The 25,000-nt window shown below is 37.5% G+C and overlaps 1 protein-coding gene across 2 annotated transcripts in view; it reads right to left on the bottom strand.

Moving 5' to 3' along the window:
• Window positions 1-16,676, bottom strand: part of ankrd50 (ankyrin repeat domain 50) — a 37,252-nt gene extending 20,576 nt beyond the window's left edge. Inside the window, exons 1-2 of one of the 2 annotated variants that reach the window (XM_053515002.1) lie at window positions 16,155-16,676; window positions 13,657-14,449 (exon numbers count right to left, since the gene is read on the bottom strand). In XM_053515002.1, coding sequence (XP_053370977.1) covers window positions 13,657-14,129 — 473 coding nt within the window. In that variant the 5' untranslated portion in view covers window positions 14,130-14,449; window positions 16,155-16,676. The remainder of the gene's footprint in view (window positions 1-13,656; window positions 14,450-16,154) is intronic. The other variant, XM_053515003.1, reaches the window with a different exon arrangement.
• Between the last annotated feature and the right edge of the window lie 8,324 nt (window positions 16,677-25,000).

The following is a 25,000-nucleotide window of genomic DNA, read 5'->3' as shown; positions in this document are numbered from 1 at the left end:
CTCTCAGCTATACTATATTGAGTGTTTCATAGCAAGCTAACAAACACATGCTACTAATTAATACTGCACAATTAATGGCATACAAAATCAATGTAGCAATATAGACCTGTGCAATTATTTAATCTCAAAAGGTTGCAGTTTATCACGGGTAGTATATGCATAGTCAAGAGTTTATGTAGAGTTTGTCAATAATAAAGTTTTTGTTTATTCACTTAAAGTCTAAGTAATAATGAAACATATAATAAATGGAAATGAACTTCCAGCCTCCTAACACACAGTATGACTGCAGATCGATTCCTGCTATCCGTTATCACCCAGATGAGGATGGGTTCCCTGTTGAATCTGGTTCCTCTCTAGGTTTATTCCTATTGCCATCTCAGGTAGTTCTTCCTTGCCACTGTCGCCGTCGTCCTCGGCTTGTTCATTAGGGACTACCTGATCATTTTAATTCATACACGGTCACATTTCATACAAACTTTCATAATTCTTATGATTGTGTAAAGCTGCTTTGCAAGAATGACAATTGTTAAAAGCACTATACAAATAAAATTTAAATCACAATCACGATATATGTCAAGATAATGTGATTGGTTTTATCGAATTGTGCAGCCCTAATACTAACCTATTTCATATTAAACAAGGAAGTGTGTATGAAAAGCATGTAGCTGGGAAAGACCATCACTAGACAAAAAACTTGCTTCCCAACATGCGGATTGTATTTCTCAGCCCGTGAAAATAATCGGTCTGTATTAAAATTTTATATCAATTCAGCAAACTTGCAAAAGCTTTTGAGGACATCGCCGGTGTATCCGTTCCAGCGTTTGGTTTTCACCCGTCTCTACTTCATTACACGCAGACATGTCTCTTCTGTTGCATAAAATTAAATTCTTCAATGCTGAAAATGTACGAAATGCAACATGGCTCTGGACCATAAACCTGGTTCCTCTCCTGCGGTACATGACTGCTGAGTGTCAGTGCTATGGAACGATTTGAGGTCAAACTCTACTGTTTAGTTTTTCGGGACACGTTCTGTTTTTGGAAAATGATTAACTTTAGGGTAAACCGCGTGTGTTTATCACACCACCCCGTCGATTATTATTCCCGAACAGCAGCATGTCTCATCCTGTTTTATTCCGCGTACATCCTATAATTCGGTTCAATGGGTTCTAAGGTGGATAAACAAGTAGCTTAAACTTCGCTCTTTTTCTCTCGCTCAATCTCCCTGTCCTTGGACATATCGACGGGTGCGAGACGAACGCTGACTCAGCAGTGTATGTGGAACAGGAAGTAATCTGTAACTCATTTTCCTTCCATTCTCAGAGGGACAAAAAGAGACGGATTAGCAGACCATCGGATACTGCAGACGTTGATAGTGCTCTGTCCTAGTTTTGCTGACATATACCGGAAATCTTTCCGACTATTACAACCAATCCCGAGAAGCCTACTGCAGATGCCCAAGACACACTTAACCCTAACATCGGGACCCAGAAATAAAACGGGAGCTGGTACTGTCTTGTTTACTTGTTTCTGTTTGCACGTTTGTTATCGTTCTATCACCTGACGGCTGCTACGGCAACGGTGTGAAGAAAATAAATGCAATGGAAATAGGTGCAGAAGACGAGGCGAGACAAGTTGAAGGCGGATGAGAACGAGGAGGAAGAAAGAACGGCAGAGAAAGAAAGAGAGAGAGAAAGAGAGAGAGCGCTCCCTGCATCCTTTCATCCCTCCTTAGCCTCACAGTATATGCCTCTCTCTTTCTCTTTTTAGCCTCTCCCTCACCACCAGGGCTAAATAACAGACTGCAGCGTAACGCTTGCCCCCTCTCTCGCTCTCTCACTCTCTCATTCCTCCTACTCGATGGGGGAAAAAAAGCTTCAAAAGCATCGATTACAGTTGATCTCGTTCAACTATGTGGTGTTCAGAGGCAAACACAACACACGCACACACACACGCACAATTATTGGTTTATACACCCACGTAGGTCATCATATAAGAATGTTACACAACAAATTCAGCACCGATGCTCAGGGACGAGACGAGTCATTAGTCATGCCTGAGTACCACGATACCAAGAAGATTTGTTTAACTGAAGCCAGACATAGTGCACATCATTTATTTGTCAAACGCATTCGTCATAGAAGCGTCACAAGTCTGTCATAATCATGACGGTGCCTGATAAAATTCTACAACGTTAAACCCTGAGAATGCTTTGTGCAGCAACTGCTTCGTCTTGTCACATAAAAAAAAAAATTAAATGTCAAATAAAAGCGCAATCAGACCTTGGAGCTTTTCTACTGTGGGTTCTCCTGTTGGTGTTAGCATTTTGGCTTTTTTTTTTTAAAAATGTTAAGAGCAATTAGAAACATAAATGTCAAGATGAGTAAGTAAGAAAAAAAAATAGCAAGCAAGTCAAATAGGCAATGCAGTGCTTGGGGGGAAAAAAAAGAAAGAAAAAAAAGCCACACAAACTAAGATGTGGTGGGAACACCTGTGTGGAAATGATTCCTCGTGATCTTAGAACTACTCTTTCACAGTCTTGAACCATTGAGGAAGGAAAACTATATAAAAGAGATAAGATGGTCATTTAGTACATTCAGGTCATCGGCTGACTTTATTTATTGCCACGTGACGTTGCTGAGCCTAGACCTGACCAACTGAAGCAAGTCTTGATCTCACGTTAGCTTTTTCCATTGCTTCTTATTAGCTTTACCAACAAGGTATTTCGTATGGAAACACTGCTGTTTTGTCCCACACTGTGTGTATGGAAATTATCTTACTTTCACTATTAACAAAACAACGTCAAGTATTAAAATTAGGGATGCACCGAAATTTCGGCCGCCGAAAATTTTCGGCCGAAATAGCATTATCGGTTTCGGCCGAAACGTAAGAAAGCGCCGAAAATAAAAGCCGAAATTGTCGCCACGCCTCTCCCATCCTCCCGTCTCGTTCGCGCTGTCATTACGCATCAAACACGGAGTATGTCGGCGGTTCGGAAGCACTTGGAAGCAAGTTTTGTTATTGTTAAACAGCCTTATTACTGTTATTTATTATCAATAAAAGTTTGATTGCTTAATTAATTTGTAGTTTTTTTTAATACAAACAAAAAGAAAATATTTTAAACATGTTTTTTAATGAAGCCATTTTCGGTTTCGGTATCGGTTTTCGGCCAAGTGCATCCAAAAATTTCGGTTTCGTTTTCGGCCCAGAATTTTCATTTCGGTGCATCCCTAATTAAAATGATCTCAATTCATGTTTTTTTTTTCCGCAGGGTTGACAGTTTGCCGCTATCCTTCCAAGTTTTAATGATGTGTTGGACAGTTCTTGACCCAGTTCAGTCATTTCAAGCATCATTAGTTGTTTTCTTTGCTTGATGCAGGCCAACTCTTTGACACTTCAATAATTTGATGCGACTTTATGTGGCGTATCACCGATACCTGCAGTGCCTTATACAGTGCATTAATCTATATAAATAAAGAAAAGGTTTGGTCTGTACATTGGTCAGAACTCGCACTTTCAATAATATCTTTACGTTTCATACATTGGAGGACCTGTAACCAGTCTCAGAAAAAATCTGTCTGTTCTTTTCAAAAAGATTTTGTCACAGCACCACAAAACTGGCTAGACGGAATTTAATCAATCTTTGGCAGTAATTAGGTATTTGACTGAAGGTAAACCTGGGCCAAAAATGAAATCAAACTGCTGAGTAGAGGTGACGTTATGAGATGTTATGTGGTAGTTTTGAAACAGGGAACTGTGCATGAGTCAATCTGTGGGCGTGTCTTAAATCGGCCGCTGGACAGAATTTATTGAAACTTTGCAGTACTTGCATATCTACCTAAAGTTTAACCTGCACCACAAGTAAAATCTAAATGTTGAAGAAAAGCAAGGTTATGAACAGTTATGTGCAGCTGTTTGTTTCTTCACGCACAGCAAACATGATGTACGGAGAGGCCCTATATTAATTTACAGAATTCACTAAAGTGACTGAATAATCTTGCTCCTTTCATGTTGCCATGTATATAAATAAATATCACACTGAAAGGATTTATTCAAATTAATATTAACAATAATAAGATGAATCAATTACAAACTTATTTAATAACGTTTCCCCCACCGTTCAACAAAATTAAAAAAATGTGTTCTAAATTTTGTGACTTATTTGATTAAAACTTACTGAGTCAGTTAAGTAAAACCTTGGAAAAAAAATTCTTTCTATGTGTTAAGTGACATAAAGCGTTCTTCCATATCGAAAGCCAGGAAAACACGTATGTGGGCTTAAACCTGAAATAATTATCACTGATTACATTAAAGCTGATCAGCTTATTTTTAGATTCAACCAATTAACTATTTGTACACACTCTATAAATCTCTGATTTATATTTTAGGGAGAAATTATATCAAATTTCTGTTATCGGAAATAAATTGACATGTTCGGGATCAGGATTGAGAATTCAACAGTGACTTGATGTAACATGAGAAACATCATCGCCCCGTGATCTCCCATCTTCTCATCTCTGTTGTTATGCAAAAGGTACTAAGTCCAAGACTTTACTGTATAACATTAAAGCGCGCACAAGTTTTACATACATAAACAGAGACTGACGACAGAGTATAGCGTAAAAAAATAAACAGCTGTGTTTGAACCCGTGATCAGGACTCCGAATTTGTTCGGACTAATAAAAATCCTTGTCCTTTGAAGGAAGTCGACCATGATGGGTGCCATATTTGGACAGAAACACACGCATTTGCTGCAAAGATGCTTAGAAAAGCTCTTCTCCAAGTATTAACAGTGAAAGCCTGGTAATTAGTAATATTCAGTCACGTCGCTGAAACAAAACCTTTATCTCCGTAGGGTGTGTGTAAAGAGCCGGAGAGAGAATGCGCGTGAAACAGCGTTCAATGCAGTGAAGCCAAACATTAACCCAGCAGACTAAACATTTTGAGACAGCTCACAGGCGAACCATAACAAAAGCCTGCCGCCGTTTTAAAAACACGTCGGAGACTTTGAACTTGCGCTTATTTGTTCCTTCGCTTCTGAACTGACATGCAGAAAACTCAAATAAAACCTTTAAACCCTGCGCGTTGGACTTTGAAGATGCTCGCAGCCTGGGTTTATAAATTGTTTTATGCAACTGAGAACCTACGACCCTAGCCTGTTGCGTTTTACAAGTTCAGTTTCTGTAATTCTGAGTTAGCTGAGTGGTGTGTAGACTCTGATCGTCCTGCTATTGAAGTAACCTGGGTGCTACATTCAGGAGTCTCTTGAGCAAGGGTTCACTTTTTTGTACCATGCTCAGAAACACTGTTTTATATTTGCTCTACGTTCTCCAGTACACTTGCACAATGCACATTCTCAATGCCACCTCTTCCAGCGGACCGAGGAACAGAAAGATTGTGTTCTCACTGATCAAAATGAACCAGACTTTGGGGTCTAATGTGAGAACGCCCTGTTACCTTACTGAGCTGGGTCCTGTGATGGTGGTGTTCTACAAATTTGTGATTTGAGTGGAGATGAAGTCACTATGCTGAAAAGGTCACTGTAAAGCTCAACCATATTATATGCAATCTAAATATATCTGGATTTTATATACTGTACATAAGGTGGCTTAGAGATTAGCCCTGTCATTTTACAACCTTGAATACAAACATACATATTTTGAAATGTGTACATACACACACGTTTGCTTAGAATTGTTACAATTTTTTTAAAACGAATAATATCGCAGCGTGATATTTACAGAATCGCTGTACACATGGTCCCTGTTGCTTCCCAGTCCTAATATATAATGTGCATGTGTTTTTACACAGCCTGTTTATTGCATAAACCCTGCTTTGGAGTCCCAACTAAGGCAGACCAGACTCACTTGCTCTCTCTTTCACTCTACAGGAATTTACAGTCCCACGCGAGTCCAAAACCAATTCTATACAGAGACAGGTAGAGACCCTTAATCCAGCAAAAGCAACCTTTCCTTTTACACCTCCACCTACGGAGTGAGAGAGAGCGCAAAGAGTTACAAACACACAGCTTTCACAGAAACCTTATCGCACCAAAGCCAGGACTTGAACTTTAACTCTGCTGCCGAGACAGGTGCAGGTCTTACACTCGGAGCTGCCAAAGCTTTTTTTTTTTTTGAGGAGGTTCATCTCTTGCAATACACCTCCATCTAGACAAAGTGGAAATATTCTGTAAATAAACTCACAGTACCTATTCCAGAACCTGAACCGAAACTCAAACTGTAGGAATTTTCAATCTGAGAAATCTATCTCAGATTCCGCATCTCCAAATTCCAGTTCTAGAATTTCTCCAATCGAATGCACACCATGACTCACCTGCTGCTTCATTTAATAAAAGTAATTGACAGGTCTTGACCCGTGAGTCACAGACAAAAGAGACAGAACAGCGAATTAGACCTCAGAGACACCAGGACCATCAGAGTCCATTGAAGCACTTTTAAGTGGTTCATTCTGGGTTTGGGAGGCATAAAGCAGCAAACTCACAATCTCACAACCATGCTCATAATCACTTTATCATCTGACCTACTTGGCAAGACAGGCAAGAAGATTCTTAAGGCCTTTATCTTCTGGATCAACTGCATTATATCTTTATAATAAACCACAAGAATGTAACATACTAGTAGTATGTAGTAGTACCTACTTCCAACCCCCATATCCACATTTAAACCAGAACATTGCATAACCACTGAGCCACTGGAGCTGGTTCACATGCGAGATCTATCAGAAATACAGTACATCCTTCAGAAATATTGCAAAAATATTGCAGACAGAAACTGGGATGTTTTTAGGAAATTTGTTAGTTTTAGATCATTAACATTAGTAAGTTTGCCTAAATCATTTAATCTGAATCAAATACTGACCATATGATTCAATTAACCATCATTAATCATCCAACAAAAGACAGATTAAATTACGCAGTTCTAACAGGGACTCAACATTAACCAGGCGATACAATATTATCACAATATCTAAGTGCCAATTAATCGCGTTTTTGTAAACATCACCAGATTCAATAGTCACAATTTTTTCCTATTTTGCTACAGTTCTAAACTTGCTGTGCTGCTTGCCGTGTGAATAGTTTAGAGCACCCCAATTGTATGATTATAAAGGAACTGTAGAATTTTGCTACATGAAATGTGAACAAATAGATTAAAATTTTATTTTAAAAAATTATTGTGGATTCAGTGTGGTGATACATTAATTGTCACACAAATGAATCATTCTACATAACAAAAACCTGTCCCTTATCTCTAATTTAAATCTTGTAGGCATCTGATTTATACTGTACATCCACAAGGTTTAGCCAAATTGTTCTTGGTTGCTACTGAGTGCGATATCTAAATAATTATGTAAATTAAGGTGCAAACCCATTGTGATCATGCCCCAACAAAAACTAAAGTAGTGGAGCAACGGTATTAAAATACACATTGCCATTCAAATATACTTACAAGAAACTTAAAAGAGCAAAATCATATATTGTGATCATCCAGGTTTAATATTAGGTAAACATGTCAAACTTTTATAATGTATCCATACAACAGATAATAATTTATTAAAACTTACTCAATATAAATTATGTGCTACAAACAAAAGCAATTTTGTCTCATCACTTATTACATGTACATTATACAACAACCAAAGTTGTTTTTGATTTTTTCCCTCTGACAGTAACAGCTGGTATGCAATAAAACTTTAAGCCATAACTTCCTCAACACTGGCACCCAACAAAATAGCAAGATGACATTTTAAGTAGGTGATGTAACATGAGGTGGTTTGTGTTCGCCTCCAGCTGGGACATAATTATGACATAAGCATTAACAGGGCATATAATGATTACATTTTTCTACTTTATATATTTGTTTCACTTTAAATGAAGAGATTGTTGAATTTATTTTCACAGGAGTTAGTGGGATTCTTTTAACAAATATTATTTTGCTGGCATTTAATTAGTTACCCTATAGATCAGTGGTCCCCAAACCCTGGGCCGCAGACCGGTACCGGACCGTGGATCAAATGGTACCGGGTCGCACAATAAATAATTAAATATTTCCGTTTTATGTATTATCTGAGTCTAACTGATATTTTATTTTGAGAAACCTTTTAGTTTAAGAAATGACCGGATTTTCTCGGTTACGTCTTGCGCGCCATTACAAGAGTCACCGCTGGCAGCAGATTTCAGTGATGAGGAATGGGTCGCAACCCACAAAGCCAACCTAACATAACAAAAACCATCTTATTGTAGCAGATCCTAGTATTGCGCACATACAACCTCAGTATTAGGCATATACAACCTTTTCACCATGCCATTATTTAGTTAACAAAAGTGTAGCCAAAAGGAAAAAAAAAACATGCAGGCAATACAAGTACCCTGTTACTGCTTCCACAGGATTTAAGAGGGTAAATTGCATCCAGGTGCTCTTAATCATCAGCTCTTTATTAACTGATCATCAGCAAGTCTGCAGGCATCTATAAAAGCAGAAGTTTTGCCAGTTTGCCTGTCTGGAACATTCAGGTGTGTGTTAACATAATGGCAAGAAAGAAAGTCATAAGCACAGGTCTTAAAGAAGCAATTGTTGCAGCACATCAATATGGAAATTGTTATAAAACCATTTCCAAACAATTTGGAGTTCAATACAAAGCATTCAATACATTGCCTTCCCTTCAATCTTCTCAGGAGAGGACATCCCAGCACATTCACCCCAAGCTCAGACCGTGCAATGCTCGGAGAAATCCAAAAAATCCAAAAAGAGCTACATCTCAGACCCAACAGGCCTCACTGAACATGCTAAATGTTAAAGTGTCCATCATAACACAATTAAAAGAAGACTGAACAAGTATGGTTTGCTTTGAAGGGTTGGCAGGAGGGTTGGCCCTTCTGTCTAAAAAGAGGGTAAATTGGAAGCACAAGTGAGATTCACAAAAATTGCATCTAAGCAAACCACTAGGCTTTTGGAACAATGTCTTATGGAGAGAAGGGACCATAGTGAAGTTGTTTGGCTAAATGCCTAGCACCATGTTTGGGGAAACCAAACAGCATTTCGGCATAAACACTTCAAACCTACTGTCAAGCATGGTGGTGGATGGGTGGCGATTGGTTTGGGTTTATTTTGCAGTAACAGGACCTGGGTACCTAGGAGTTGATCATGAACTCTTTTGTATACCAGAGTGTTCTAGAGGTAAATGTGATGCCATCTGTCCAACAGATAAAACTTGGTCGATATTCAACAAGACAATGATCTAAAGCAAACCAGGAAATACACTTCAGAATGGCTGAAAAATAAAAGAATCAAGGTTGCAGAATGACCTACTCAAACTTCTGACCTCAAACCAATTGAAATGCTGTGGCAGGACCTTAACAGAGCTGTACATAAGTGAACGCCCAAAAACCTCAATGAAGCAATGATGTAAAGAAGAAGGAACCAAAACAATGTGAGAGGCTGATAAAGTCATACAGGAAATGATTACTTCAAATTATTGCTGCTAAAAGTGGATCTACTAGGTTGTGAATCATGGAGGTACTTAGTATCACCCACATGATTTTTTTTCTTTTTGGCTTCGTTTTTGTTAAATAAATAATGGTAAGTTAAAAAAAGGTTTGTCTAAGGTTTTATTTGTCTAATACTAAGACTATGATCAAATGATTTTTATTTATGTTTTTAAATAAAAAATATACAATTAAAGGCGGGGGGGGGGGGGGGTACTTAATTTTACACATGACTGTACATGTTTTATAGTAATCATAAAATATTCTATTCCTAAATTTATTTTCTTATATTCTGAAATAATGTGGAATATATTGTTTTGACAGGATTGTGATTTTATCAGAGGTTTGAAGAAAGCAAAGTGAACTCTTTACTTCTGCTCACGTTGGGATGAACTGTACCAGCTGGCAGATGGTTTTATCAGGAGCTGTTTGGTTCAAGGACAGAGAAGCAGACAGCATGTCTACCAAAACACACACACACACACACACACACACACACACACACACACACACACACACACACACACACACACACACACACACACACACAATTCCAACTCAGACCAAATGCCAACAACCCCAACTACAGTAGGGTCGAAAGCTCATAGTGCTGACCAAGAATGTATTTAACTTCAGTCGTCATAAGATGCTAATAAAATACTTATACTGAGAATAAAGAAAATGAAAAGATTTATCAGGTTATACCACTTATTTTATTAATTTTTATAAATTGTTGAAGCATTTTATATTTTATTACTATGCTAACTTACAATGTTATACAGTGTTAACTGCTATGAAATGAAATTAGAATAATGACAAAATACACAACTACAGGAGGAAACATAAAGGAACAACAAAATATACAGTGGATATACACATAAAATTTGGTGATTTTTAAATGTACTTGTTAAGCTATTTATTTGGAATTTTATTCATAACTGTGTATTTATTAGTATGCCCATTTTCATTTTAACAATCTGATTTGCCACACATATCAGCTTGCTGCTCAACATTGATAAAAACAAACATTTAAGTCATTAATAGACATTAGTTGAGCATAAAACAGTAGGGTACTCAGACTTTTAGACCTTTGTGTAGTACGTAGTTGGCGCCAGATCTAATTTATGGGGGTCTAATAGGGAGAAAATGACTACCGTTTAACACATTAATTACTAATACACATATGTGCGTTGACACAGGCACACGCACATACAGACAGGAACGCGTAGACAGGAACACACGGACTGTGTACAACACAGAATCATGAACAGCTCTAGCATCCACCATTATTACTGTCTGCACCAACCATTAGCACAATTAGTATGCAATTAGTAAGTATGATCATAAGCTAACAAACAGCATTAGCTTTTAAACTCGCTCTAAATACACACTTGAGCTCATGAGGCGTAACAGAGACTTTTCCCCAGCCAGCTTTTCTAGCAATCGATGACGGCTAATGTTACACTCCAGCAGACATCAGTGACGTAGTGAAGGCAAATTCAACATGAAGGGAATCCCCAATCAGGAGGCTGTGGTCTGACTGTGCTGGATTACTACTGTCTCTTCTCATAACTAGAGAGTACAGTGTATTTCAGATTAGCTTCCTAGCATCTACACTGAAATCTGTTTCATCACCTTTTCATTATTTGTCTGATATTATTCATGCAGATAAATATTTTATATTTCTTCTCTCCATCTTAGACACATGCACTTCATAAAAAATAAAAAAAAAACATCAGCACAAAGGCACATTAAGGAAGATTTTACCTCAGTAATTCAAGTGCTACTTTTAAACACTTAGGCTAGGATGTTATCTCAGGAATACAAGTGCTTATTGAAAAAACACATTGACCTACATATTACCACAGAAATACAAGTGGTACCTAAAACACTTACTCTAGGATTATACCTCACAAATATATTTGTTAATTAAAACATGTATGCTATTATTTTATCTCTAGAATACAAGTGCTAATTAAAAAAAATAGCTTACACTAATATATCACCTCAGAACAACAAGTGCTACTGAGAACACTTGCTCTAGGATTTTACCCAATGAATACAAACGCTGTCTAAAACACCTATGCTAGTATTTTACCTCAGAAATATAAGTGCTACTTAAAACATTTAAGCTAAGATTTTACCTCATGAATAGAGGTGCTACTAAAACACCTATGCTAGTATTTTACCTCAGAAATATAAGTGCTACTTAAAACATTTAAGCTAAGATTTTACCTCATGAATAGAGGTGCTACTAAAACACATATGCTAGGATTTTATCTCAGAAATACAACTGCTAATTGGAAAACAAAAACTCACTATCATATTACCTCAGAAATACCGACGCTACTTAGAAAACATATTCTAGGGCTTTTTAACTCCAGTAACTCTAGTATACAAGTGTATATACAGTATACTTACGCGATTTTACCTCAGGAATACAAGTGCTACTAAAAACTCGCTGTAGGATTATTACCTCAGGAATTCAGGGGCTCCTTAAAACACAAAAAACTTACACTAATTTATTACCTCAGAAATACAAGTGCTTCTTAGAACAGTTAAGCTAAGATTTTACCTCAAGTATACAACTGCTACTCAAAACGCATATGCAAGGATTTTATCTCAGAAATACAAGTCCCAATTAAAAAAAAAAAAAAAAAAGAACTTTCACTAACGTACTACCTCAGAAATACAAGTGTTACTTACAACACTTGCGCTAGGATTTGACCTCAGGAATACAAGTGCTAATTAAAACACATAAGCTAGTATTTTACCTCATGAATACAATTTCTGCTTAAAACGTCACTTCATCAGAATAAATACAACATGGGGAAAAAAAACACAACTTCTGACCACCAATTCCGATTCAAGAATTCAACAAGGTTATGTGATATAACACTATAAAACCCAACTATGAGTGCAAACCAGTTATCTAGTTCAAACATAACACTTCTCTTGCAAGTCTCCCATTCAAACTGGATGCCTGAAGAGTTGTAGCCTTCACTTTTAGACATTTGATTATATTTTGGCAAAGTGCTTGATAAATCAATAACTCTGTTGACCATTTACTCTACTATCCCCTCCTGTATAAGTGTGTGTGCGTTAAGTGACACCAGATGCTCGGACAAAGGGGTGTGTGTGCTTTCTGTAGCACATTCCAGTCCGAGGTACTCCAGCTGACCCAGTGCTCCAAAACAAGTCATGCGAGCTTTTTTTGTGCGTGTGTCTGTGTGTGTGTGTGTGTGTGTGTGTGTGTGTCTGCTTAAATAGTGCAGACCAGTCAGCTGGCACAACCCAACAAAGATCAGTAATATATGTATATATTTAGCTATGTTGCTAGCTCACACATACAAAGTAGAAGTTTATTGTGTAATAAAAATAAAGTGTATCATAATGTTTAATGTAAAATGGCATTAACATGTAGCTGCACATCATAAGCATCTCTGAGCCCTTTTAGACTTGAGTGGGTTGAATTATGAAGTGAGGTACTGTAACTCTAATGCTACATGTAATTGTTAGCCTTTAACTGACTAAGCTAGCTAATAAACAGACCGTGATTTAGCAAGCTTACACTCCTTTCATTAGCAGTTGTCTTTTGTGATTGTGTTAGCATTAATCCTAATTCAAACTCCAGTGTTTTGGGTATTGCTTGTGAGCTGTGAGATATATTGCTGGGAGCTAGTTATATTTCCGTCCACGTGTTGGTATGTTATTAGACCACTGTTAGTCTCATGCTTTAGATACTTTTCTGGCCACAAGCTTCAGTATCATTAACGATGTACTCTTTTAGATCATTACATCACTAAAATTCAACCTTTAAGAGTTCGGTTCGAAGCAGTTTGAAGTGGATAAGCAATCTTGCATGGAAAAAAAAACGTTCAAGGCAAAAAGCATGCGTTTGGTCAATTTTACTGTCAGTCTAAAGCTAAGTAAATGCTCCAGGAAAAGTAGGCGGGTCTCGGACTTATTAGAAAACATACCTGATTCTCTGCTTAAAGCAAGAGATTAAACAATCTGCCAACCTAAAAGGTGTCAAAACTTTAACATGTGTGTTTTGAATTTGTCTGAAATTTGATTTAATACGTGTTCGTCCATTGTTTTGTCTTGTTGTTCTTGTTTGCTAATTAATCACAGCATTTGCATGATATGTTACTGACCTTTTGAACACTTCACTCGGATTCCTCTCACACTCTCCAGGCTTTAGTGCGTTCTGGATGGCAGGGTCACGGATTTTCTCCTCGTATTGCGGGACAAGACCACTTCTGCAGATCTGTGTGATGAGGCCCCGGATAAACCCGCTCACGCACACCGTGTCCGAATCATCGGCGCGGCAAAAATGAAACGCTAGGCAGAATTGGCTTAAACCGCGATGATTGCCGTGCTGCGAGCTTGGCCACAGCAACTCCGTGCAAAGTGCCGTTTTGCCGCTTCCTGGTCCTCCGACCAGCAATACACCCCATGATCCTGATTTCCCTGGACCTGAAGAAGCTCCACCCCCTGAGATGCCCGGACCGTCCCTTCCTGATCCACAGGAAGTGCCAGTTTTCTCCTGGAGGCAGTGCTGGATCTTGTGGAAAACCCACTCTCGGCAGTAGAAGCGTTTTCCCTGCAGTAAACTCGTCTGGGCCATGGTAACGAATTTATGGCTAGCTACACACACACCGACCCATTGCGCCACACATGCACACTTCGAGGACGCATTGGGTTTTTCAGTGATGGTGCGTCTTTGAAAAAAGACAAAATCACATCAAAAGGAATAAAAATGGCTCAAAAATGGCAGGCTGTTACAGGTTCAGCATACGACGCAAAATTCCCAAATTTCCCATTTGTGTTGCATGTTGAAAAAAAGTTTCACATTTATGATGTATTATTTTAGGTAGTGTTTAATATCCAGTTCTTGAAAGAATCGTAGTGTCCATCCCATGAGTCATTTCATTGTTGGTGTTCTTTCTAGAAGAAAAAAAAATATCAGAAAGTTTAAGCATAGACAAATATTTCATTGATTTATATTATTGTGTACCACAAATACTACAAATACACTGCTACTTTGATACAGAAAAAAACATTTATTATGACACATGGATTCTTTATATCAACACATCAGTGTAAATGATACGCTAATATTCCAAACTGATTCACCAATTCTACCATACTGCAATCAATATTACATAGAAACATTGTATCAATAACAGCCGTAATGTCATTGCGATCAATAATACAGTTGTGATCAACAGTATGATTGTTACTGTTAATCACCATGATACAATTCATTGCTATGATGTTATTGATCACACTGATATCATTGATCACCTCAATACTTGATCACACTAACACTACTGGTCACAATGATACTTCTGATCACAACACTAATGAAATCAACAATCAATACTCTACACTCGGGATCACACCACTAATTAATCACAACAACACAACTGATCCCATTCATGTGTGATCATATATATATATATATATATATATATATATATATATATATATATATATATATATATAAATCATACCGACATTAGGAATTACATTGATATTATTGATCACAATGACAAATGATCAAGATATGATTGATCACAATATTAATGATTAAATCAACACTTGATCATTTAGATACTATTGATCACTAGAATAATATTGATCATTATTCTACTGATCTCATAGAAACTAGAGCACAACAATATTATTGATCATAATATTACTGATTACATTGAAACTTGATCACAACAATACTACTGATCACATCAAAACAGGATCACAAAAATACTGTTTATCACAACAGTACTATTGATTATAATAGTATTGATCACATCAAAGCTACATCACAAAAATACTATTAATCACAACAAAAATTAGATCTCAACAATACTATCTATCAGAACAGCACTATTGATTATAACAGCACTATTGATCATAACACTATTAAGGACATCAAAACTAGATTACAACAATACTATTGATCACAACAGTACTGTTGATCATAAGACTATTGATCACATCAAAACTAGATCTCAAAAAATACTACCGATCACAACAGTGCCATTGATCACAAGAAAATAATATGCATCACATCAAAACTAGATCACAACAATAATATTAATTACATTAAAACTAGATCACAACAGTACTATTGATCACAACAATACTATTGATCACAACAGTAAAATTGATCACAAGAATATAATATGCATCACATCAAAACTAGATTACAACAGTACTACTGACCAAAACAAAACTAGAACACAAAAATACTATTGATCACACCATACTGTTGATCATAAGACTATTGATCACAAAACTGTTGATCATAAGACTATTGATCACAAAACTATTGATCACATCAAAACTAGACCAGAACAATACTACTGATCACAACACAACTGATCACATGAAAACTATTTATCAAAACAAAATTAGATCACAACAATACTATCTGTTACAACAGTACACTACAGTACATAACACTATTAATCACAGCAAAACTAGATCACATTGATCATCTAAATACTACTGAACAAATCGACACTGTGGATCACACCATTAAAAAATGAGTCTTTGTTAAAAATCTGTAATTGATCAGAGTGACACTGTTGCTCCTATTGATCATATCAGCAGGACTGATCACATCCATACTGTTGGTCAAACTTACATAATCGCAGCGACTCTCACATCAAAATCCATTCCTGTATCGAGTAACTCAAGTTCTGAAGCATCTGGAGTATTAAATCAGTTAATCAGGCGCACAGGATGATATCAAACGCTTTGAGATAAAGATGAAAAAAATAGTTTTTTTAAGCCTTGTGAAGATGATTTGTATTTGTTAGATGTGCAGCTCTTACAGTAACCTTAAACAGATCCCGCATCTGTGCAGAAGGTTTTCTAAACAACACAAGAAACGCCGAGAGCTGCACGCCTCTCCTGGGTTTACAATAAAACTCTCATAACTCTGTATGCACAGAGCATTTCTCCTCCTCCAATGATACTACTGCTGTTTATTTATTATTTGTATTTTCTTCTTTCTGAGATCTATGCTTTTTCCTGCTCTCACCTCTCTCTCACACACACACACACACACATACTCCGTGCTTGTCCTTACAGCCCAGAACAGATGATTTAAATCCGATTCCGGAAAAGATATCCGTCGTGATTTATTAGTGCAAAAATAAAATAAAATAAACACCGACTCTTATGGTTTTTTTTTTGGTTTTTTTTTTGTCTCGCGCTTCGCTCGCGCTCGGTTCAGTTGCTCGGCTCTTTTTCTTCCAGCGGGACACCGGAGCGCTCGCGCATACAAAACAGACACCGAGGTGGGCTGCTTAAGATGTTGCCAGATCCTCAGTTTTTTTCATGTATTTAACCTACTTTTGAATCACCCGCACGATTTGTGTGTTGGTGTAAAAAAAAAAAAAAAAAAAAAAACAGTGTCAGTAAATGCAACAATTAAATACGGAAAATCTAGTCTTTATGACGATATATATATATATATATATATATATATATATATATATATATATATAGTAGCATTTATTCTTTACGCCTTATGAATATTTTGTCATGCTGACATTTTATACCCTTCACCCACAAACATGACTTCCATTTAAATTTAAAAAGAATATGATTATACTGATTGATTATATTTTTCAGTTTAAGCGTTTTCCTTCAGTAATATTTGGATTAACTTTAAGTGGAATTACGATACATACCTGGCAACCAAAGATTCTACGTCATTGCTGAAGCCGGAAGTAAACTCCCAAATAAGGGGGAAAAAAATAAGCCTGCTTAGATTCAAATTTGATTCACGAATCAGAAAAAAATCTGGTATATTATTATTTGTAAAATAAGAAATAAATGAAAATTAAATATAATTATTTTAAGGTTATTTACGTATACATCAAATGCATAGAAGAATACCTAGTTTTCATATTCTACAGTTGAAAACTACATATCCTTGCACGAAACAATCTCCGACGTCACTTCCGGGTGCTATGGCCCATAAAAACATGCACATATTTAGTTATCTATTTAAATACATACATTAAAAATGACAAAAAAGGTGTCTCATAAGGGCAATGACTGAAAAAATGGTCATCGTTTTTAACGCATTTAACAACATAAACAATACAATAACTCCCACAGGCTGGCGAGTGGATTATGGGATGTGTAGTTTTTAGACTAATAATGTAGCGTACGATGCTACAAAGCAGCAAAACAAAATCACAACTACTAGCAGCAACAACAAAAACTTTATTTAAAAGCTACGAATATGATTTAGAATTTATGGGTTGTTATCAAATCACAAATTATTATAAATATATTTCAAGTGCGCTGCAAACGAAACCTGTGACGGAAGTGAATATGAGATTTGAAGCAAATGATGCTGGGATATGGAGTTTTCCAACAGTCCACAACGCAACATGTCAAAGGCGTGATTAAAAGCACGTAAATTGTGAACGTGGGGTGCACTATGCATGGTATATGTTTTACAACGTTTTATTTAAACATTTCTATAGTAAGCAGAATATTATTCATTATTCATTTACTTACACACACGCTTTGTCTATTTGTCAGAATGCGCTCTTTTAATAAAAAAAAACAAACAATATATATATATATATATATATATATATATATATATATATATATATATATATATATATATATTCATACATAGGATTGACCAGATGTCTCATGGTTTGTCTGTCTGTACATAGACTTTATTGCCAAAAGTATTCGCTCGCCTGCCTTATATATTTATATGCATATAAACTTTAGTAACATCCAATTCTTAATCCATAGTCATGTTGGAACAAAAACGGGCTATCCCCAAACTATTCCCACAAAGAGCATGGAATTGTCCCAAATGTCTTGGAATGCTGAAGCATTTAGAGTTCCAATCACTGGAACTGAGGGGCCGAGCCCAGCTCCTGAAAAACAACTCCACATCATTATCCCCATCCACAAAACTTTACACCCGACACAATGCAGTTAAATAAAAACAGTTCTCCTGCCAACCGCCAAACCCAGACTTGTCCATTGCCAGACAGAGAAGCATGATTCGTCACCCCAGAAACATACCTACAGGGTTCCAGTGGCTCTGCATTGCATTTAGTTATGTAATGCTTGGATGCAACCCATTCCATGAGGCTATCTACATACCTTTCTTGAGCTAATCTGAACTCCTCATAGAGTTTGGAGGTCTGTAACTATTGACTCTACAGAAAGTTGGTGACCTTCGTGCACTTTGGGTCTAGGCATCAGCTGACCCCAACCTGTGATGGCCTACCACTTCGTGACTGAGTTGCTGTCATTCCCAATCACTTCAACTCACTTTCCACTTGTTATAATACCACTTACAATTGACTATGGATGACTTAGTAGCGAGGAAATTTCACAAATGGACTTATTGCACAAGTGGCATCCTGGAATTCATTGAGCTTCTGAGAGCGACCCATTCTTTTACAAATGTTTGTTGAAGCGGTCTGCATGCCTAGAGAAGTTGCTTGATTCTATACACTTTTAACCATGGAAGTGATTGGAACACCTGAATTCAATGATAACATGTGCCATAAATAAAACCAAAATGTTTAGTAGAAGTGAAGTTATGAGCAGTTATGTGGCAGATTACAAATTGGAAGTTTTGACAGCATGGGTAGAATTTATTAAAACATTTGCATTACTTAGATACAGTATCTGCCTGAAGTTTAACCTGCACCATAAGTGAAATCAAAATGTTGAGTAAAAGCGATGTTATGAACAATTATGTGCTGGATTAATATTCTTGAGGTATCGATAACCTACTCTCACTCAATGTCTATACCACTGTTTCCTGTATTCTGGGTCACGGGGGGACCTGACCAGGGTGTCAATCTATCACAGGGCAGACACACTATGAGCAGCTTGGGGATAACCAATTAGCAGGTCCGGAGTAAACCCACTAAGCACGGGGAGAACATGCAAACTCCATGCACACAGAGACCGGAATCGAGCCTGGATGGGAATTGAACCCGGACACTGGAAATGCAAGGTGACAGTGATAACCACTACACCACCGTGCCGCCTGATAGCCTACATCATTTAACAAAATTCTCCTTTGGGACTGCACTCATCTGCATCATTGTTTGCTCATTACATCTGTTTTCATATCTCTTTCCCCCCCCTTTTTTTCTTTCTCTCTCTCTCCCTTTGTTTTTACCAGCACTGTAAAACACCCACACAGCAATTTAGACATCAAACTAAACGCCTGCCACGATTTGCATGTCTTGATCCGATTTCTGCAGCACAACCACCATTTTAAGCTCCTCATCCTTAAACTGAACTGGAAACCTACTTGGCTCTTTCCCAGACTATTTGACCCAATCAAGGGAATTTAGATAATTACAGCAATTTTCCCTTGTCTTTGTGGCCAGATGAGAAAAGCTGCCAAATTTGAACAGTAAAGTAGATCTCAAAGGGGGTGAAGGTTTCAATCCTACTGAGCTAATCAGCCTCCTCTGAGAAAATGGAAAACCTCCCGTGGGGTCTACTTGGCACCTACACGCCAGCCTGTCTCATTATAACTAACAGACCTGTGATTTCTCTTGCATTTCAGTCAGTGAGGGGGAGATCCTGAGTGCTGTGATTATGTAAAATATCAGCTAGCTACACATTGGGTTAATCCTGTGTGCTAAACTTTTCATGTCGCGGCTCTGAAAGCTTTCTACTTAGTCATGGTTAAAGAAGGATACAGCAGTAATCGAGATGATTTAGGGAACATGTTTTGTACACACATTGACAGCTGTTTCATTAATTAGAAATATCATTTAGAAATTATATATTAATGCGCTTGATAGAAATCGCAATAATTATGATCTGGCTAAAGATTCTAGCATAACAGAGCGATACTTGTTTACAGTCTAGTGAAAAATATTTCTTGACTTTTTATTATTATTTTTTGCATATTTGTCACACATAAATAACCATTCTTGGGTTATGTAGCAAGACAATAATCCAAAACACACCAGCAAGTCCACATCTGCATGGCTCAAAAAACACAAACGAAGGTTCTGGAGTAGCCTGGCCGTAAATCCGTTTGAGATCATTAAAAAGGCCATTCATGCCTAAAAAACTCTCCAATGTGGCTGAAATAAGATAATCCTGCAAAGAAGATTGGGCCAAAATTCCTCCATACTTATTTTATTGCCAGTTATCACAAATGCTTGATTGCAGTTATTCCTCTTAAAGGCTGGTGGCACAACCAGTTATAAGGTTTAGGGGCAATTACTTTTTCACATAGGGCCAGGGGTAGGTTAGGACAGCTTTTTCTGTTAATAAATGAAATCAATTCATGAAAACTGCATTTGTATTTACTGTTTATTTACAATGTACTTAATTTATCTTTGTGTAATATTAAATTTGTTTGCTTATCCTAATCATTTAAGTGTGACAAATATGCAGAAAAACAACAACAACAACAACAACAATAATAATAATAATAATAATAATAATAATAATAATAATAATAATAATAATAAATGAAGAAAAAACTCATAAGAGTGCAAATTCTTTTTCACAGCACTGTAAGACTTTTATACTACAGCATCCTGTTCTGTTATTTTCCATAATAACTTTTTTTTGTCTTCAGTAGCTTTTGGGCTTTTGTTCTCAGTCTTCCTTCCCATTTTACTGCCATGAACGTTCGCTCTAAAGTAAGTTTATTATCCAGATGACAGCTAGCAGGAAAATAGGTCTGTGTGTTATATTAGCCAACAGATGGTGACCCAGTTACAACGGGTGATATTTATTACCTGCTAATACTCTAGATGATTGCTGATACGTTTTTATCCAGCTTTACCCCACGGGGCTTGGGCAAGGGGAAAACACCATAGTCAAGTGCTCTTCCGAAATTGTGGAATAATCAAAAACGCTGGTCATTTTCATGAGGATGGTTGAAATGGTCACCATAACCATAGCCATTTTTCTGACATTGGGTTAATAAGAAGTCAGATTTCTATCAATTAAATTTGTCACTAAAATAGATTACATAGCTACAGACACACAACTCCTATGTTTTTAATTTGATCCCTGGTTGGCGTCTGGACGGTGTTGCCTCGATGGCAATGTAGGGGGGACAGTTTTCCATCCCACCACTCAAGCTCTAACATTCAGCACATTTACATGCACAGTTAAGTCAAGCTATGTTTATCCTATGACTATGGACTACAGTCCTTGTCCCAGTATACAAGCACAGCTTGGGAATCAATTTATTGTCCAAATTATGTCTAATTGTCTAAGGTGACGATTTGCACCCTTTTAGCTTTTTAGTATTTTAGACACACAGGTATCATGGTCCTGCCGTAGAAACATGGACAACTTTACATCTCTGTGCATTTCATATGTGCTGTATTCTTTATTCTGTATTATCCATTGTGGTAGCTTCTTATACTTTTACATATTTTGTCCGACTGCATGTGGTGGGAAATGTGAAGGACACGTAAGTCTTATTCATGAAAAAAAGTCATAAGTCATGAACATGTAAGTCAAAGAGAAACGAAGAGACAAACAGATGATAGGAAACACATTAGCATTTTCCCGTTTAAAAAAAAGGTTTCCAGCGGACATGAGCTATTTAGACGTATATTCATCTGGACACAGGCTGTAGCAAGTATTACCATATAAGTAGTCAGGAAGTGCAATAAGGGGGTCATTTTTTATGGGCTTGGAGGCATGGGAAAGTTCATGTAATATTAGTTCAGTTAGTTAAACTAATGGTTAGTTTAGGAACTACACGTTGGCTTCAACTTTCATGCTTAGATTGATATCACTTATGATTGAGACTGCTGATATTTTTTCTTCCGTTAAGCACATTAGCACAGCATACAACAGCTAACCCGTGACAGGAATGAGGAATTTTAGTTAACACAGCTAAAACTCCTAACCATGGTGCATGCTTTGGTCGACTGATACTGTAGTACATCTATCAGTCTACCAAAGCATGCACGATGGTAGAACCATGCACCAAAGTGTGTACCATGTATACCTTTACCATTATATACAGTATGGTACCATGCTATTTTTGACAGTACCATAGTACTTTGCTGACAAAGCAAATGTATCAGACTATGGTACCTGATTTTACGATGTACTAGAGTATGGTACTGTGGACCATGTACTGGATAATGTCATAAATATGCTTTGTATGTATATATGTTTATGTACCATAATGGTAATTTTTATAAATCGTGGTACCCTGAATGTATGTATCATTAATTAACATAGTAAACTATAGTACATTCCAGAGTAAAAACTCCTACAGATACAGTATAGTGACTTGCCTTCTAAACAATCAAAAATGACTGAGGTGTCCTTGAAAACGGCAGAATGGCACCATGACAGCAAAATGCCACAATTGGTAATAATGAAAAGTGCCTTCGCTCAGACATCAAGCTAAATGTCCTTTCAATTGGAATGGGAATAGGAAAGCATTTTCCCAATGGCGTTGCACAATGATGGCACCTATTTCTGGATGATCTGTGAGTTTGTGAGTATTTTATTATGACGCTTGCAAGAGGTGAGCAAAAAAACTAAATAAAAAGACTTGACAGTGTTCAGACTGTCTCCGTCTGTCTGCAGAAGGGAAAAGAATAAGTGAATGGAAAATGTGGCGCTTCAGTCACCCAGAAGAAAGAAAGGGTGGCGGGGGAAGGGCTTGCACACACATGCACACACACATACACACACACACACACAGTCTGTGCGGGTGTGTCTGAGTGTGACCTTAATACTGCAGTATAAACACACACACACACACACACACACACACACACAAACATATACACACACACACACACACTTTCAATTCACATAACTAACCCCAAGGTCAACGCTACGTTGTGTGTGTACGAAAAGAAGCATGTTAGAACAAATCTAAAGAATACTGGAAAACTGGATGTTTTTCCCAGCTTTGAGTGTGTGTGTCTGTCATGTTTCGGCATTCTATGGTTTTCCATGGTTTTAAACTGAATTGCAATTAAATATACAAAGTTATAGTTACATATGTTTATAGTTTTATCATTTTATCCAAGCATGTCAATTAACTGTAGATGATGGTGAATCTGACTCATTTGGCTAGCTTTATTTTACCTATTTTGGTAGTTATAGTATATTACCAAGCTCTGTTCAGTATTTAATGTTAGCAAGTGACAATTTAAATGATTTGTAATAAGGCTAAATTATTATTTCACACAATCCAAAAGCAAGCACAGATGGTGGTGGACCATCTGCTTTGGTTCTGGGACATCTATGTGGGTTGGCTAGGCAAATCCCTCTAACCAGACTGTTCTTCCTTGCAAGGGAAGGGTCAGAGTGGTACATACAGTACTTTGCAGGAGTAAATGCGGCAGTAATGATTTTGTGAGATGTAGCACATCCACTATTGGGTTGCTTTCATACCCTGAAAGCCAACAAACAACCCCTGCACATCTCACCTTTGACAGTTGGCTCAGCAAGCCACGAAGGGTATTTGGCTGCCTTAAGGGAAGGCGGATGTGTGTGATTGCCACATTGATAACTTTAACACTGTTATGGCTTGCTACATGTTTCACAAGTTTTGGTTATATTGATGTTGGAATATCAAAGACATATGATGACATTGGAATTTGATGGAACATCCTGTTGGTCTCTCTTTGTTTCTTCCAGTGCCTACCCACTCCTCCTAATACCCAGCAAATAAGAGCTAGCATAGGCTAACCTTACTAACTTAGGAGCAGTGGTGGCTCAGAGAGCTAAGGCACTGAGTTACTGATCGAAAGATCGGCGGTTCGATCCCCAGCTCCACCAGGTTGCCACTGTTGTTGTTGCCCTTGAGCAAGGCCCTTAACCCTAACTGCTCCAGGGGCGCCGTATCATGACTGACCCTGCGCTCTGACCCCAGTTACGTTGGGATATGCGAAGAAGGAATTTCACTGTGCTGTGATGTATATATGACAAATAAAGGCTTAACTTAACTAACTGCTCAATGGGATCACCAATCCAGTGTCCTCAGTGATGTTACTAGCTAGTGTACTCTAGATGGTGTGCCAGAATGCAGTAGTTCCGAGGGGCCAAACCTACAATGTCTGGCTGGTGACTCGGCTGGTGGTAGCAAATCTATCTGTATATCTGGAATCTGCTTATTTTGCAACTCATCATGGGGGTGTTGGTGGAACAGTGGCTTTATTGTTTAATTGCACTGTGGTCTTGCACTTCCAAGCTTGGGGATTGTCAGTGGAGTTTGAATGTTCTCCTCTTGCTTGGTGGATTCTTCCAGGTACTCTAGTTTCCTTCAGAAACACAGTCTGAAGATATGGTGTAGGCAGATTGATGTTTCGAAAGTATTGTAAGTATTCATGGTTGTTCCCTGTTCTGAGTATACAGGTCTTCTATCCCGAGGTCCATGGGGTAAGCTTCAGGCCCCCAAGACCATGCACAGGATAAGCAATAGTAACAACTGATACGTGGATCTTGAGACAGGTAGGTGTA

Source organism: Clarias gariepinus, chromosome 16 (assembly GCF_024256425.1).
Source record: "Clarias gariepinus isolate MV-2021 ecotype Netherlands chromosome 16, CGAR_prim_01v2, whole genome shotgun sequence".
Taxonomy (NCBI): Eukaryota; Metazoa; Chordata; class Actinopteri; order Siluriformes; family Clariidae; genus Clarias; species Clarias gariepinus.
This window is presented reverse-complemented; position numbering and strand designations above follow the sequence as displayed.